Below are 18,527 nucleotides of genomic sequence, written 5' to 3'. Positions count from 1 at the left end.
TTCATAAGCACCCGTTAATAAATAAGGAAATTGGTTTGAGTTTCTCCTGCTAGAACTTGTGATCGCCGTTAATAAATAAGGAAATTGGTTTGAGTTTCTCCTGCTAGAACTTGTGATCGCCTCTGTGGTATTGTGGTTTGTAATAAGAACAGGGACAGATTTGGTCTTTGTCCCTGTTCCTGGAACAGAGCTTCTAAAACTGTTGGATTTCCCAAGTGCTGAGCGCAATAAAGTTGTCTTTTGTTATGTTAATGAGGTGACTTGGAGACCTCACCTAAGGACAGGGCTGATGGATAAGAGCACCAAACACTTGGTTGGAGTGTTGGAACTGTCAGTCCCACCCCTGACCTCTGGCCAGGGAATGGGGGCTGGAGGTTGAATCTTTAGCCCACGGCTAATGACTTTAAAAAAGGAAGGAGGAAAAATGGAAGGGAGAGAAGGAGGGAGAGGAAGGGAGGGAGGGAGGAGGCCAAGAGGCAGGGAAGGTGGCAGGAAGGAAGGAGGGAGGGAAGAAAATCATGCCTGTGTAATGAAACCTCCATAAAAACCCCAAAGGACAGGGTTCAGAGAGTTTCCAGGTTGGTGGGCACGTGGGGGTGCTGCGAGACTGGGGTGCCCAGAGAGGGCGTGGCAGCCCCATCCCCTTTCCCCATACCTTGTCCGATGCATCTCTTTAATTCGGTTGTTCCTGAGTTATATTCCTTTTAAAAAATAAACTGGTGGTCTTGTAAGTAAAATGTTTCTCTGAACTCTTTGGGCCATTCAGTCACGGGGACCTCCTATCTACAGCCTGAAATGAGTGTGTGAGGAATACAGGTGATGACCTGGACTTGCAACTGNGGGGGGGGGGGGGGGGGGGGGGCAGGCAGCGGGGCAGGGAGTTATGCGACTGAGCCCTTAACCTTTGAGATCTGATGCTAATTCTAGGTACATGGTGTCGGAACTGAATTACATGTGTTGGATACCCCATCAGTATGCACAGAGAGTTCAGTTAGTAGTTAGATGTGTTAAAGAAAAAGCAAATTGAAATTGTAGCCTTTGACTAAAATCCAGGACCCCGGAGCTCTGAAAGCAAACTCCTAACCTGCTACTTCCTGGTAGTATTAGTTTGAAAGCAGTGTCCTGTTCACTGAAGACGAGGTAAATTTTGCTTTCCATTACCTAGTGAGGCATCAAATAAGTCAGATAAAATACAAACATTTCTCAAAGTTTAAGTTGGTATTGATTTCCCTCTCTATACTTCAAAGAGAGTCTTGCACCCCACAGCTTCCCCCATCATGCCTTGGCAGAAGGTTGCCTCTTTCCCCAGCTCACTTTTGCCTCCCCGGGATGTCTTACTGGTTGGGATTTGAAACTTACCAAATGCCGAACTGAGCTGATCATCCCACCTATACTGTTACTCACCAAACTCACTTCTTTAGGCCGCTTTCCTTGTCTCCACTTTTGTACTAAGAGCACCTTCTTCCAAGTAGTCAGCCTTAAAATCTTGCTCATCTTTCATTCATTTTTTACCACGGCTCCACTGCCCCAGCCCCTCCCCTGAATTAAGTCCTTTCGACTCACACAATTTGTCACATTCACCTACATGCTTCCCTCCCCTGACCAGAACTACCCGTCCTCCAGCCTTACAACTCTTAGATTAATCTCTTAAAGCAGTTTTAATCACTCTCTGGCTCAAAAATCTTCTAGAGCTCCCAAGTAAATAAATGTCAAAATCTCTCCTTAGGTATTTAGGGCTCTCCTTGATATTGCTCGATCATTGCGTGGTTTGCCTTGTCCCTATTACTTGCTAATATACAGACGACACTTCAGTCAAGCAGAATTAGTTACTGCTCCCGGCACACACCGCATGCATTTCCTGGCTCTGTGCTTTTGCGTATTCTTTTCCTTGTGTGTGAAATACCTTTCCTCCAACCTTAGTTAATATCCCACCCAAAGCAAATGCTGTCTCCTCCATGAAGTCCCCCAAGCTCCCGCACCAAATGTGACCTCTTCTCTTACTTATTTCAATTCTGTGGAAATGTTTAATCTCTCTTATTCTCTGGGACCAGAGAGCTTAAGTAACTATCAACAACTTTAGAGACCGTCTGTACTTCCAACCCTGTCATTATGCACTACAGGAGTGAAGTGATTTGCCAAATATCATACGGCCTGATTGTGGCAAAGTCAAGACTAGAAAAGTCTGAAAGTGAATCTATCACCATTTCTACTATGTCAAGATTTAAATACCTTTTTGAAACTGAACCTTAATTTTTATAAAAATAGAAATATAGTACATATTTGTTATTTAAATATAAGATCTGGATAAACAGACTAAGAGGATTCCTCTGGTTGTATAATTATGGGTCTTGTAAATTTCCTTTTTTAATCTGCATTTTTCCACAATGAACTTATATTATTTATATGATAAGACATCCTTTAAAAGGATATGCTTTTCATCATAAAATAAGTAAATGCCTTTTCTTTGGTACCTTTTAATCCCCTTTACCATGTCCCTTCTTCTGCCCTCCACCCCCTGCCACTGGCAACCATCAGTCTGTTCTCTGTAACTATGAGCGTGGTTTGGGGTTTCTTTTTTGGAGTCTACATATAAGTGAGATCATACAGTATTTATCTTTCTCTGCCTGAGTTACCTCACTTAGCAGAACATCTTCAAAGTCTATCCATGTTGTCACAAATCACAAGATTGCATTCTTTTTTATGACTGAATAATATTTCATTGTATAGGTACTCTACATTTTTTATTCATTCATTTATCAATGGACTCTTAGGCTATCCATTGTTTTCATATCTTGGCTACTATAAATAATTTTGCAGTGAACAAAGGGATTCATTTATCTTTTTAAACTAGTGTTTTTGTTTTCTTCCGATAGATATCCAGTAGCAGAATTGCTAGATCGTCTGGTAGTTTTATTTACATTCCGACCAACAGTGAGCGCACCTTTGTTCCACAGTCTCACAGATGCTTGTCATTTCTTGTCTTGCTGATAACAGTCATTCCAGCAGGTGTGAGGAGGTATCTCATTGTGGTTTTGATTTGCATTTCTCTGATCTTTTTGTGTACCTGTTGGCCATCTCTTCTTTGAAAAATGTCTGTTCAGATCTTCTACCCATTTTTAAATCAAATGTTTGTTAGGTTGTTTTGCTCTGGAGTCATATGAGCTCTTTATATATTTTGGGTATTAATCTCATCAAATATATGACTTGTAAATATTTTCTTCCATTTCATATGTCTCCTTTTCATTTTATTGATGGTTTCCTTTTAGTTCAATGTCATCCCAGCTATTTATTTTTGCTTTTGTTTCCTTTGCTTTTGGCATCGGATCTCAAAAAAAAAAATCACTAAAGGAGTTTACTGCTGATGTTTTTATGTCTGCTATATCGAGATTGAAGTACCTTTTGGCCCAGCTGACTGACCATACAATTACCAATCAATTCTTTACAGCTCATGATTTCCTGTGGTTCCTTTTGTAGCATGCTCATCATGTTTCCTCTGCTTTACTTCTACACCTGGAGAGCATCTAGCCTACTGTACAGAACAGAAATGCATTACAACACACTGCATGGTGGGATCAGAAGAGTGGGTTTTGATAAAGTCAAAGGATGTCCAGGCTTGGAGACACTCAGAAAGTCCTTTTCCCTGAAGACCTAAAGACTGTAGGTGTTGAGACCTCATCCATCCTTTTTTACTTCACCAATATTTTTAAGTGATTCAGATTACATATTTAAGCTCATAAGATGTCAAACTTTAATTGAATACCCAAATATTTTTATAGTAAGGAAAAGGAGCCAGTATTAATATGCATATCTTCTGAGCTAAATTAAATTCTATTTGACTCTGGATTGTTAACTCAAACTCAAATTATTTAACTGTGATTGAACTATCACCATAGCCACCTCAGACACTTTTTAGTATGAGCTAAGAAATAGTCATCGATTTGATTTTTCAGCTCAACCAGAAAAATTATTTTTTAAAGATTTTATTTATTCATTTTTGGAGAGAGGGGAAGGGGGAAGGAAAGAGAGGGAGAAAAACATCAATTGGTTGTCTGGGGCACACTCCCATCTGGGAACCTGGCCCACAACCCAGGCATGTGCCCTGACTAGGAGTAAAAACCCGTGACCTTTTGGTTCTCAGGCCAGTGCTATATCCACTGAGCCACACCGGCCAAGGCTTACAACCATAAAATTTGTGCAGATACTTTTCTTCCTATCTTGCACACAGGTGTGTGTATATACACATATGCATTCATGTTCACAATACACAACTCACACACATACACATTGTATGCACCTGCAGCATGGTTATCTTAGAAAAATGGATAACTGCAGCTCCACAGATAAATTTTCTGATGGTGGTGCAGAATGAAGCCATTCATTATACAATGACAATGATGACTGTTTAAAGTCCAGATTTGGTACCTGACTTTTTTCTGCAGTAGAGTTATAAACGATGAATACCAACTGAAAAAATATCAAGATGTCAAGGGTGTGGCAGTTTATGAAACCTAAATATCCCTGCTTCCAGATAGCTCTCAGTGGGGGATGAAAAGCAATTGATAGCACTCTGGGTTAAAGTGACATGGTAACAAGTCTGCACTATATATGAATACATAAGTGCATGTTCTTATCAGCTGCCTGTCCTAGAAAAAGGGCAGCTTCGACCAACAGTTTACATCAAACTCATTTTCTAGACAAAGCGGCTTGACAGAGAGTGAAGTATCAGCAGAGAGAGGGGGGATCCTGAGCTCCCGGGATTCACTTAGCCCCTAGGCTCCTGCATTCTCATCCTTTTTCTTCTCAGTGTTCCTTCAGTTTGCACTAAGTTGGTTGGAGGTAGGCACCATAGGTTTGATTGATACAGCAATTTGCATCTCAAGGCGTCTCTCGATAAATACAGTGCAATGGAAGGCTACTCTCTCACAAGCCGATTTCCCCCTCTGGGCTGACTTTAGAAGCTCATTGATGTCACTTCCTTCCTCAGTCAGCAAGTGAATTTTCTTTAATTCTCAAGACCAGCTGTCCATGCTGTCAACAGAAAGTTATTAAAATTCCTTTAAAGTGAATAAAAATAGCCTAAAAGCAAATGTACTTGGAAACAGGAAAGAATCAGTATGCAAAGTCCACAAACCTCTGAGCAAAATAATGTTGATCCAACCAGAGATTTCAAACATTGTATATTAAAGATGCTAGAAAAAATAATTAAAAGATGCTAAACCACATACTTCTTAATCTTTTATTAGCAATGGCTTATGCAGTTAAAATTTAGCCCCTAAATTCCATTCCTCTTTTTCACATACGATTTGAATAAATTTGGGGATGACTTAGGTTTTAAGTGGGATTCCCTCCTTTTTTTATGCATCGGCCAGAGAACACTTACATCTCTACCAGGCTATGATTATCCATAAACAAGAGAAAAAGATTATCAATAGCAGCAATCACAATGACTAGGGCCACAAAATAATTATATAATTATGAGTTTTAATTCATGCGAGTTTTCAGAGCTCAAGGGAGGAGATAATTTTTCTCATATTTAGATAGCTGTAACTCACAGAAATGGTCTAGTTGCCTCCCAAGTCCCTGTGACCCTCAACCAGTTCCCTGACCTCAGAAACAGGAAGGCTGCCCTGTTACCCCCCTCACTGAGCCCTTGCCTTACCTACCTCTCAGTCCCCCAGCATGGCTCCTGCCTTGTTCCCTGAATTACCTACATTCTGGTGCCTAAATCTCTCCAAAATATGAATATATTCCCCGCCACTTACATCACCAAGTCACCCTCCTCTTCTTTATTTGGACAGATGCCACACACCCTGGACCCCCTCTGACTTTTACCAGGAAAACTTGTGTCCAGCTTATCTTGTCATCCTGAGACACAGCCCAGGTTTGCCTACTGGGCTCCTGCCTGTAACTGGTACTCTCAGGTTAAGCCCGCCCGGTGCTGCCCAGCCTGACCCCTAATTACACACACCGCGCAATGCAGCGAACAAGAAGCCTCTATGTTCACTGTAGCTGTGCTAAGAAACTTTATTTTAGTAAATAGTAGTTTAAAGAAAGAAAATGGTAGAAATTGGGGGAAATTCACACTAAAAGAACCATTAAAACAATGCTCATCTTCAGAAAAATTGTAAAACGTGGTGGTGTAAGTTATCTGGCATTTACTCTCAGCCCTTCACGTCAATTCCCACAATTTTGAGCATGTAGCAGGTTCCTAAGTCAGAACTAGGGTACTACAGATGTTGAATAAAATAGGGTGAAAAATAATCACTGTTATTAGGACACTTTAAACTCCTGGAAAATCAATTGGGGACTAATACAGAAAGAGCTGCTGGCACAAAGCCAAGTATTTGGTATGATGCAAAACTCATCTGTAGTCACCTTCAGGCCCTAAGGTGGTCCACCTAATGATTTTAATCCATGAACCCTTCCTTTATTAGGGAGCCAGAGCCAGGAGTGGGCGGCTTAAAATGTGGGGGTGGGAGGGAATAGATGCAGCTATAAGAGGACATTGTGAGGCATCCTTGTGGTGATGGAAATGCTCTAAGTCCTGCCCGTGGCCATGTGGTATCCTGTCAGTGATGCTGTGCCATGGGTCACTCAGGTGTCACCACTGGGGGAAACTGGGTAAAGTGTACACAGACAGGGTCTGTCTGTATTATTTCTTCCCAATGCATGTGACCACACAGTTACCTTAACTAAAATTTTAAAAGGACATGTTTAGTAATGTGTATGTCTCACAAGCACATAATAACTGCAGTGCCACAAAATTACTTCTTTCCTCTCTTTCCTGGTGGTTTGTTGGTTATTCACTATTACTCAGGATTCTTTTCCTTTTGTTTAAGACAAACATGACGTTGATCACTCTCAGGCTATTTTCACAATGACTGAGGTTTATTATTTTAGAATCTTTATTGGTTATATTCCTATGTTGCCTTTATGTGTTACTCTGGCTTGCTTCTGTCCTGACCAAGATACCATTTATAGGACTATTAGTTTGTACCTTCATTAATCTCCCACAGTCCAGTAACAACAAAGCCTAGTGACATCTTTATCACCTTCACAGGTAAGACAGCAGATTTTAAAAGTAACACTTCTCCCATCTGCCCCTTTAAATCTCCTGTTCTAGTCCTCAGGGTTGCATGAGTTCAGTGGTAGTATCATACCTGAACAGGTTGTCATTGTTCAGAGACCTTGGACTGGATATTGGTTGAATTTTCCTTTGGTCCTTTTCATCTCTTCACCATTTCTTTGCCACAGTTTAGTACCTTCTTCTGGCATCGCCATTTCTGGTCCATGTCATTTTTTGTTGTCTCTCTAATGTGGTCTCTTTAGGTTTTGACTCTTTTTTTCATTCCAGTTATTGGAGTGATTGCAAATGTTCATGTCATGATACAAATCCTTGCTCAGAGAGCCCATGCCACTGTTGGAGTTTTGAGTGAAAACAAAGTAAAACTAGTACTGCATTTTCTACATTTGCATACTTGCATGTTAAATTTCCTTTTGCTTTCTCTTTCAGTGACTAGAGAAAAAACCCAGGAACATATCAACGACAAGGTATTTCCTCGCTGCTCATAAATTGTAACATATAATTCTGCTTTAAATGTTAATAATTAAGCATGTGTAAATATTTTTAAATATACAAAAGGCATTGCTGATTATTGGGTATGAGCGATGTGCGCGTCATTGCTTCGGAGATCACAAAAATCGGTCAAATGGAGGTGATCATGCAGTTCCCTTGTCTCCCCACCTCAGTGCCTCCCTCCACACCGTCCTCCCCAAGGATGGAGGCGGTGGACACCGGGACTCTGCCACTGCTGCTGTGTACACAGCCCTCTGAGCTTATCCTGACCTCTGCATCGACAGCATCATGGCTGCAAATAGACACTTTTATCTTCTTCTCCCTTAACTAAGGCGACTCTTCTCTGTGATTTTCCCAAGTTTCAATTCACCCAGTCACCCTCTCCCACACAGTTCAGAGTTGAACCCTTCTCCGTGGAATCATACAAGTTGACTTTCCACTGTGGTCTTTGGTGTCTACCCGCAGTGACTCAATGTCTTCCCGTCTGCGTCACTGTCCTCTCATCCAGGCTTTTTACTAATTGATTTGTGACATGCAGCCACACACACAAACCAAGGACGGCCGGCGTTCACCAGCCACTGCCTGGCGCCCTCCCCCACTGCCCCTCCCACAGGCCAGGCCAGCTACAGTTTCTCCCAGCGCTGCCTGTGCCTCTAGGACTGGGGGATGCAGACACTGACCTGGGGCAAACTGTGCTCAGGTTTCACTCACCAACACAAACCTCCATGCCTTTTGCTGTTGTTGCTCTCCTGGGGCATACATTATAACTCACCCTGGTCAGGAAGAGTGATAAATCTACATTTATACAATTCAAGGGTACGTTTTTCAAAGTGTTCTCCCAGTGGCCCTTGACATAAGTTCCCATTCTAGTCCCCACTGTCATTCCACCCAAATTAAGTCCCGGTTGTAACTAATCCGTGCCAGATGCCCTGTAACTCATCAAGCTTTAGAAATTGTGAAGTCGTTTGGCAATGTGCTATACTGCAAATATTACACTGTAGGCACAATCTAATGCTTCTCAGGTACCATTTTGCTTTTGAATATAAGTGTAAATATTGACTCGAAGTAGCAGCCCTCTCAATACTTAAAAAATGCCATCATTGTGCAATGAAAAAATCAGTTAGCCATTTCAAACAGTTTATTTGCCTTTCAGCTTAGTTTCTTTATCACTGTATTTTCCATTGTTTGTATGTACTCAAGGGGTTTGGTAAGGCCAAACAACAGTTAAACAGTGGAGTCTATTAACATCATTCTTATTTATTTAAGCCACATATGAAATACTTTTCTTTATAAAGAGACCTGTTTTCTTCTTTTGTTTTTAATTGAATTTCTTGGGGTGAAATTAGTTCACGAAGTTATATAGGTTTCAGGTAGGTGTACAATTCTATAATACATCATCTCTATTTTGTATCATGTGTTCACCACACCACTCCAATCTCCTTCCATCACCACTTTTTCTCCCTTTATCCTCTTCTATCTCCCCCTTTTTTTCTGGTGATCACCATACTGTTGTCTGTCTATGAGGCGTTTGGGGGTTTTAAGGGATTTTTTTGCTTAATCCCTTCACCTCTTTTACCCAGCCCCCAACCTTCCTGCCCTCTGACAGCTGTCAGTCTGTTCTTGGTACCTATGTGTCTGTTTCTATTTTGTTTGTTAGCTTATTTTGTTCATCATATTCCACATATAAGTGAAATTGTAACAGGATGCAGCCAGCACCCCCACAAAGAGGAGTTTGTAACAGGGTCCAGAACTCAGGGTGTCCAGAAAATGTTAAAAATTTAGGATGTCCTCACCCCCACAGGTCTGAACTAGGGGATGGGACACATGAAACAGGAACACTGGGTTATTTTGCATACCAACAGTTTTGTAAATAACCTCTAGAACTGTTGCTTTACATATCTATGACTTTTAACTGGTTTCATGGATATGCTAAATGGTTGTGGCCACACTTTGAGCCAGGGGGATGGAAGTGACTATATCCTAGGATATAAGTGGGAGGCAACTCCCCCTGGTTACAGTGCCCGCATGAAAGCTTGGAGATGGTTGGCTCCATGCTCCAGGGCCACGCCTGCCTGGACTTACTATGGCAGCCCAGAAAAGCTGAGGGGAAAAAAAATCCAAGAATGTTGACAGGTGTAGTCCATTGTGGGAAGAGTCAGAAATGGGGCTGCAGAGGAAGATTGGCGCTGGGATTTAAACCCAGGCATGGCAGCCACACAGGTCTGACCCACGCACACAGCTTTGGCACAGGGGAGGAACCATGCAACTTTGGGGCTCCCTTTGCCATGCAGCTTAGGAAGCTGGAAACCAAGATGTAGCAGTGATGTGGAGTTCTCCCTTAGCAGTCTGGAAGAATGCAGGAGAGATGCTGCAGGAAAGAAAGGGGTGAAAGGACTCTTACTGGTGGCCCAAGAGAAGGTGCCACATGGGTTTGGATTAAGAACTAGAGATCACAGGGACACAGCTGATGGTGTTGGGAACCTCAGGAGGCCTGCCAGTGGAACATGGATTACTGGGAAGAACTGAGGGCTTCCTGAGCCACAGACTTCTATTTCTTTTCCTGAGATATGGTACCCCAGACTGGGCAAAGGTGGGAAGGAAGGACCATGTGCATTTGTGGGTGTTTTAAGGGACTTTGGGATTTTAATGAAGACATTTAAGTTTGTATAACTTTTGAATAAATACTTCCTTTCCTTTTCACCAGTCTGTGGCACTGAGAGCTATGATACCCTGGTGGCAAGAAAGGCAATCCTAGTATAGGGGGACCCTGGGAAAATGGGGGGTCCATTCAGTAATAGTATTTTGCCCCTTCATGGGTTTGTTCTATAACAAGATCATATGGTCCTGGTCTTTCTCTGACTGAATTATGTCACTTAGTATAATGCTGTCTAGGTCCATCCATGCTGTCACAAAAGGTAAGATTTCCCTCTTTCGTACAGCCGAGTAGTATCCCATTGTGTGAAGGTAGCACAGCTTTTTTATCCACTCATCTCCTGATGGGCACTTGGGTTGCTTCTACATTTTGGCTATTGTAAGTAGTAAATAATGCTGCAATGAACATAGGGCTGCATATACTTTTTCTTAATTAGTGTTTTGGGTTTCTTCAGATATATTCCCAGAAGTGGCATTGTTGGGTCATTAGACAGTTCCACTTTTAACTTTTTGAGGTAACCCCATACAGCTTTCCACAGTGACTATACTAATCTGAATTCCCACCAATGGTACACAAGGCTTCCCTTTTCTCTCCATCCTCACCAGCACCTGTTGTTTGTTGATTTGTTGGTGATAGCCATTCTAACAGGTGGCGTGGGGGGGCTTTGTGCACAGGGTCCCCCTGGCCACCTTGGATGAGAATAAGTCTACCAAGACATGATCTGCTTGAGGAGGAAAGGTAGCCAGTCTCTCAAAGGAGAAGGGCCAGGAGCCTCGTCCTCAATGAGCTCTTATTGGGTTTAATTTGCACAGAAATACAGGTAAAGTTCATCAATCATTGTCAGGTAGTAATCATCAAACAATAGATAACATTCAAAGAACTATGAGGGCTTCTTCTAAATCAGGGTCAGTGAGCTAAAGGGCCATAAAAGTTTGGGGAACAAACTCATTTCATTCTTGGATCCTTATCAGAAAATTGAGGACATTCTTAGCAGAGCAGTTTTCACAGGATTTTATGCATTCTTTCTTAGGCCTGATCACCCCAAGGAACCACCTGTTCCTGCCCAGGGCTGCCCTGCCCTCTGACATGTTTCCAGCTTAATTCAGGCTGGGGAAGTAAGGCAGCCAAGAGATCAGTAGACTTCTTGCAGACAGAATGAGGACTCAGGCTATGTCAAAGCCTAGGGGCGAGGGTCCATCACCCCCTTTTTCTATAGACACTCAAATCCATCCCTGAGGGCCCCTTTGCAACCATACCTGTCTTAGGTCATCTCTCCTTGAGTAATCTTACCCATCATTGACTAACCAGTTATCTGCCCAGCACCAAGTAGGGTGAAGTAAAAGGGGGCAGAGGAGGTGCCCCTGCCAGGGAGATAAGCTTTGTCTCCTTAGTGACTTATGGTCCCAAGGTCCTTTACTCAGCCTTAGCCATGTGAGGTTACAGCTTCTGAAAGCAGGCAGGGTGATTCCCCAAAATGTGGTAGGTGATATCTAATCTCATTGTGGTTTTATTGGCGTTTCCCTGATGATTGGTGACAATGAGCATCTATCTTTTCCTGTATCTGTTGGCTACTTGTACCTTCTCTTTGAAGAAGTGCCTATTCAAGTTATTTGCCTATTTTTTATTGTACTGTTTGTTTGTTTGTTTTGGTGTTGAGTTTTATAAGGTTTTTTTTACAAATTTTGGATATTAACCCCTTATTAAGTTTATCATTGGTGAACATGTTCTCCCATTTAGTAGGTTATCTTTTCATGTTGTTGAAGTGTTCCTTTGCTGTGCAAAAACTCTTTAGTTTGAAATAGTCCCATTTGATTCTTTTCTTTCTTTTCTTTCCCTTGCCTAGAAAGAAACATCATATAAAATATTGCTGTGAGCAATGTGCAAGATTTTACTGCCTATGTTTTCTTCTAGGATTTTTATGGTTTCAAGTTTTACATTTAGTGTTTAATCCATTTTGGATTTATCCTTGTGTATGGTGTAAGAAGGTCGAGTTTCATGCTTTTTTGCATGTGTCTGTCCATTTTTCCCAATACTATTTACTGAAAAAAACTGCCTTTACCATATTATATGTTCTTGCTTCCTTTGTCAAATATTAATTGACCATAATGGTATAGGATTATTTCTGGGCTCTCTATTCTTTTCCATTGATCTATAAGGTCTGTACAGAAAAAGTCCAGCCATTGTTAATAAAACAAGAACAGTTGTGTAACATTGGTGTATCCTGGCAGTAAAACAGAATGAACTTGAATGCATGTGCGTGAACAGTGATGACTTCACCATACTACTCAGTGGGGGCAATAGATGTCATTAAGTGAGCATGTGTACTGTGTGTACAAGACATTCAAAATGACTGAGCAAGTAGGGCAACAAATCTTTATCAAATTTTTCATTTAAATTAAATATTCTTTTGTGGAAATTATTCAGATAATTAAGAAGGCTGCAGCTATGAGCAACTGGTGATTGACAGCTCTATCACAACAACATGCCCACTCGTGCATTATGTCTCATGCAGAGATTTTTGGTGAAACATAAAATTGCCCATGTGACTCAAACCCCCCTACAGCCAAGATTTGGTGCCCTACAACTTCTGGCTTTTCCCAAAACTAAAATCACCTTTGAAAGGGAAAAGATTTCAGACTGTCAATGAGATTCAGGAAAATATATGATGGGGCAACTGCTGGCAATTGGGGAAACTGTGTGAGATCCCAAGCTACCTACTTTAAAGGGGACTGAGGCATCACTGTCCTATGTACAATGTTTCTTGTATCTTGCACCTTCCATAAATAGCTCTATTTTTGATATTACATGGATGGATACTTTCTGGACAGGCCTTGCATAATTCTGTTTTACTCTTATACCATGCTTTTTTGATTACTATGGCCTTGTAGTATAGTTCTATATCAGGTAGTGCGATTCATCCAACTTTGTTCTTCTCTCTTAAGATTGCTGTCAATATTGGGGCTTTTGTGGTTTTATATAATTTTTGGAATATTTGTTCTAGTTCTGTGAAATACACCCTTGGTATCTTGACAGGAATTGCATTGAATCTATAGATTGCTTTGAGTAGCATGGACATTTTAATAACGTTACTTCTTCCTATCTATGAACATGGTATATGATTTCATTTATTTGTATCTTCATCACTTTCTTTCCTCAAAGTCTTATAATTTTCTGAGTACACATCTCTTCTATCCTTGGTTAAATTTATTCCTAGGAATTTTTTTGATGCAACTTTAAATGGGATTTTTTTCTTAGTTTCCTCTTAAGATATTTCATTATTGATGCATACAAATGCAACTGATTTCTGGATATTTATTTTGTACCCTGCTACTTTACTAAAGTCATCTATCAGTTCTAGTAGTTGTTTGTTGGAATCTTTAGGATTCCCTATACACAGTATGATGCCATCTGCAAATAATGACAGTGTTACTTCTTCCTTTCAAATTTTGATACCTATTATTTCTTCTTGTCTGATAGCTGTGGCTAAGGCTTCCATTATCATGTTGAATTAGAATGATGAAAGCAGACATTCCTGTCTTGTTCCTGATCTTAAGGGAAATGCTTTGAGATTTTGCCCATTGAGTATGATGTTGGCTGTGGGTTCATGATATATATGGCCTTTATTATATTGAGTTATGTTCCCTTTATTCCCAGTTTGCTGAGAGTTTTTTTTATTTAATTATTTTTCAAGTACAGTTTTGTCTTTTACTCCCATCCCAGCCCACCCCCATGCTCCCCACCTCCCTCCCATTTCCACCCCCCTTAGTTGTTGCCCATGTGTCCTTTATACTAGTTCCTCTAAATCCCTCCCCTTTGCTGACAGTTTTTATTGTACATGGGTGATGGATTTTATCAAATGCTTCTTTTGCACCTATTGATATGATTATGTGATTTTTATTCCTCATTTTGTTTATATAAAGTATTACATTTATTGATTCGCAGATATTGTACCAACCCTGCATACCTGAAATAATCCCCACTTGATCTTGGTGTATAATCTTATTACGTATTACTGGATCTGGTTTGCTAATATTTTCTTGGAGGTTGTAACATCTATGTTCATCAGGGATATTGACCTATAATTTTCTTTCTTTGAAGTGTCTTCACCTGGTTTTGGAATTAGGATAATTCTAGCCTCATAATGTGAGCTTAGGAGTCTTGCTTGTTCTTGCATTTTTTTGGAATAATTTGAGAAGGATAGGTGTTAGTTCTTTGAGTGGTTAGTAAATCTACCTGTGAAGCCATCCAGTCCAGAACTTTTTTGTTTATTGTCAGTTTTTTTAATTACTGTTTCCATTTCATTAGTTGCTATCTGTCTATTCATATTTTCTGATTCTTCCTGATTCAATTTCAGAAGATTGTATGTTTCCAGGAATAGATCCATTTCTTCCAGATCATCCAATTTGTTGGCATCTATATGGTTTTTCTTAATATCTTCCTATAATCCTTTGTATTTCTTTGGTATCAATTGTTACTTCTCCTGTTTCATTTCTGATAATATTTATTTGGGTCCTCTCTCTTTTCTTCTTCTTAAGTCTGGTTAGAGGTTTGTCATTCTTGTTTATCTTTTCAGGGAATCAGCTCTTAGTGTCATTGATGTTTGGTATTGTTTTTTAGACTCTATTGTATTTATTTGTGCTCTCTAATCTTTAATTCCTTCTTTTTACTCACTTTTGGTTTGTTTGTTGTTCCTTTTCAAGTTTCTTTAGGTGTAAGTTAGATTGTTTATTTGAGGTCTATCTTGTTTCTTGAAATAGGCCTGCAATGCTATGAATTTCTTTCTTAGGTGTGTGTTCCCTGTGTCCCATGGATTCGGGTTGTTGCATCTTCATTTTCATGTGTTTCAAGGTATCTTTTGACTTCTTCCTTGAGCTCATTGTTAACCCTATCATCGTTTAGTAACATAATATTTAGCCTCCATGTCCTTGTCTGTTTTCAGTTTTTTTGTTCTTGTGATTGATTTTCAATTTTACCCAGTATGGACAGAGAAGGTGCTTGGTATGATTTTAGTCTTCTTAAATGTATTGAGATTTGTTTTATATCATAACATGTGGTCTATCCTAGAAAATGTTCCAAGTGCACTGAAAAGAATGTACATTACCCTGCTTTGGGGTGAAATGCTCTGAAAATATCAATTAAACCTGTCTGATCTTGTGTGTCATTTAGGCTGCCATTTCCTTGTTGATTTTCTGCTAGAAGATCTATCCATCTATCTGTCAATGGGGTGTTAAAATCCCCTATTATGGCCATGTTACTGTCGATCTCTCCCTTTATGTCCATCAAGATTTGCTCTACTTATTTAGGTGCTCCTATGTTGGGTGCATAAATATTCTCCTGTTAGACTGCTCCCTTTATCATTATGTAGTGTTCTTCTTTGTCTCTTACTATAGCCTTTGTTTCAAAGTCTATTTTGTCAGATATAAGTACTCTTACCCCAGCTTTTTTTCCTTTCCATCTGCATGAAATATCTTTTTCCATCCCTTTACTTTTAGCCTGTGTGCATAGTTTTCTCTGAGGTGAGTCCCTTGTAGACAGCATATATACAGGGCTTATTTCCTTACCTATTCACCTACCCTTTGTATTTTGACTGAAGCATTTAAGCCATTTACATGTAAAGTGCCTATTGATAGGTCTGTATTTATTGCCATTTTATTCTTTTAACTATGGTCCTCTTTTTATTTTTTCTTCTTGTTCTTCTTATAGAGGTCCTTTAACATTTCTTGTTATACTGGTTTAATAGTAACAAACTCCTTTAGCCTCATCTTGTCTGGGGAACTCTTTATTTCTCCTTCAGTTGTAAATTATAGCCTTACTGGGTAAAGTAGTTTTGGTTGTAGGTCTGGTTGTATACCCTTGCTTTACATCACTTTGAATATTTCATTCCAGTCCCTTCTGGCTTGAAATGTTTCTGTTGAGAAATCAACTGTCAGACTTATGGGAGCTCCCTTGTAGGTACCTAATTGTCTTTCTCTTGATGCTTTTAAGATTCTTTCATTGTGTTTAACCTTAGCCATTTTAATTACAATGCTTCTTTGTGTGGGCCTCTTTGGGTTCATCTTGTCTGGAACTCTCTGCAGTTCCTAGACTCATGTGTATCTTTCTTTCACCAAGTTGGGAAGTTTTCAGTCATTATTTTTTCAGATAGATTCTTGATCCCATGCCCTCTCTCATCTCCGTCTGGTACTCCTGTGACACAAACGTTGTTGCACTTTATGTTGTCCTAAAGGTCTCTTGAAGTCATTTTTTAAAAGTTATTTACTTTTAGAGGGAAAGGGAAGGAGAAAGAGAAGGAGAGAAACATCACTGTGTGGTTGCCTCTCACACATCCCCTACTAGGAACCTGGCCTGCAACCAAGGCATATGCACTGACTAGGAATTAAACCAGCGACCCTTTGGTTTGCAGGCTAGCACTCATTCCACTGAGCCATACCAGCCAGGGCTTAAACTCATTTTTTAATTCTCTTTTTGTTTTGCTGCTATGATTGGGTATTTTTTTTTTACCTTGCCTTACTAATTACTAATTCAATCTTCTACTTCACCCAACCTATTTCTTTCTTCCAGTGTCCATTTCTGACACTTTTTTATGGTCTCTATGTCCCTTTTCATGCTGTTTAGTTCTCATCGAGTTCCTTGAACATCCTGATAAACATTTTCTTGAACTCTGTATCTGATAAATTGCTTGTCTCCATTTCATTGAGCTCTTTTTCTGGAAATTTCTTCTGCTCCTTCATTTGGGGCCTGCTTCTCTGTCTCCCCATTTTGGCTGCCTCTTTGTGTTTATTTCTATGTGTTAGATAGATCTGCTATGACTCTCTGTCTTGGTAGGGTGGCCTTACGTAGTAGGTGTCCTGTGGGACCCAGTGGTGTAGTCTCCCTCATCACTTGAACTGGGTGAGTTATGTGCCCCCCCGCCTGTTGTAATTGAGTCTTGATTGCTATTGGCCCATGCAAGCGTGGGGTCAACCCTCAGGCTGGCTGACTGAGAATCACCCCTGACCACAGTATATGAGCAGCTGTGCAGGTACTGACCACACAAACCAGAATTCACTTCAGCAGGGTCTGGTGCCTGCCAAGATCTAAGATCTCCTTTTGGATATGCCTCGTGTGACACTAATTGGATCCTGTTCTGATGTTGTCTGATGCTGGCATCTGGGTGTGCTCATTCTGGGGTCTCTTGGGAGGTACTGTGGTACAGACCCATGTCAGACACTGCCTACTACTGGCCCTATACAATCTGTAGCTACAGAGCAATCCACAGTTTGTGGCTGCCTCTGCTGGGCCTAAGTGTGTGAGGAAAGGACCAAGCTGCACAGTAAGGCCAGGTTTTAACAGTACTGTGTTGGGGACATGTTAGCAAATGTCCCAAGGCACCCCAAAGTCTGCCTCTGCCTTCCTTCACCTGCTGGATGCCTGTTAAGCTCAGTCACCAAAAGACCCTCTGTCAGTATTTGAGTTATGTCAGTATTTACCTCATGTCAGCATGATGTAAGTTTTCAGTGAGTTACCAGGTAGGAGTGAGTGGTGTTCACCCAACTGATACAGGTTAAAATTCAGTTGCAGTGCTGGGTCTGAGGCCACTCAGCAAGTCTCCCAGAGTATAACAAGTCTAGCTGTGACCCACTGGGTGCCCACACACCTTTGTGGTAGGGCGGCGTCTCAGTTGTCAGGGTGAGGCCAGCAGAGTTTATCAGGCCCAAACAGACTAAGACTTGGCTGTGTGAAGGGAGGTCATGTGAGAGAGAAATATCCCCCATCCTAGAGCCACACAACTCAGTCCATCCCAGATTCTGCCCAGAGTTTTATCTCAGCAGGGCAGGGCCACCAGGAGTTGGAAGGATGGATCTCCCCTGAAAGGGAGGCCTGGGGGAAGATGGGGAGAGAGGCTTCTGCCCCAGAGTCACACAGCTTAGTCTGTCTGCGATTCTGCCCTGTCCTCAGCAGGGCAGAGCCACCGGAAGTCAGAAGGGCAAGAGCCCAAAGAGTGAGGCTAGCAGATCTCCCATGAGGGGGAAGCACCATTAAGGTTCTTGGGAAAGTAGCCCCCACTCCAAAGCCACAGAAGTCAGTGCCTGACACCTGCTGGGTCTGCCCAGACCCTCTGTACTGCAGCCCAGGCAGCTGACTCCTCAGCAGAGCGAGCTCCCCAGGGCGGAGCTGTCGCATTCCCCCAGGCTGATCGGGATGGAAGGGAGTGCCCTACCCAAGAAAGATAGTATCTGCGGTGGACCTGTTTTCTGTTTTAACAAGTTAAAATAGTTGGTCAGGAAATATATTAAGGCTACTTCTCACTTGGCTTTT

The 18,527-nt window shown here is 41.2% G+C and overlaps 1 protein-coding gene and 1 long non-coding RNA gene across 2 annotated transcripts in view; one reads left to right on the top strand and one right to left on the bottom strand.

Moving 5' to 3' along the window:
- Window positions 1-18,527, bottom strand: part of LOC118977410 (uncharacterized) — a 144,058-nt gene that overhangs the window by 55,941 nt on the left and 69,590 nt on the right. The window lies entirely within an intron of this gene.
- CHST9 (carbohydrate sulfotransferase 9) overlaps window positions 1-18,527 on the top strand; it is a 237,209-nt gene that overhangs the window by 189,037 nt on the left and 29,645 nt on the right. Inside the window, exon 5 of the mRNA XM_037032310.1 lies at window positions 7,514-7,551. Within this exon, the coding sequence (XP_036888205.1) occupies window positions 7,514-7,551 (38 nt within the window). The remainder of the gene's footprint in view (window positions 1-7,513; window positions 7,552-18,527) is intronic.

The sequence above is a fragment of the Sturnira hondurensis genome, unplaced genomic scaffold (assembly GCF_014824575.4).
Source record: "Sturnira hondurensis isolate 20B ecotype Veracruz unplaced genomic scaffold, ASM1482457v3 Scaffold0001872, whole genome shotgun sequence".
NCBI lineage: Eukaryota > Metazoa > Chordata > Mammalia > Chiroptera > Phyllostomidae > Sturnira > Sturnira hondurensis.
This window is presented reverse-complemented; position numbering and strand designations above follow the sequence as displayed.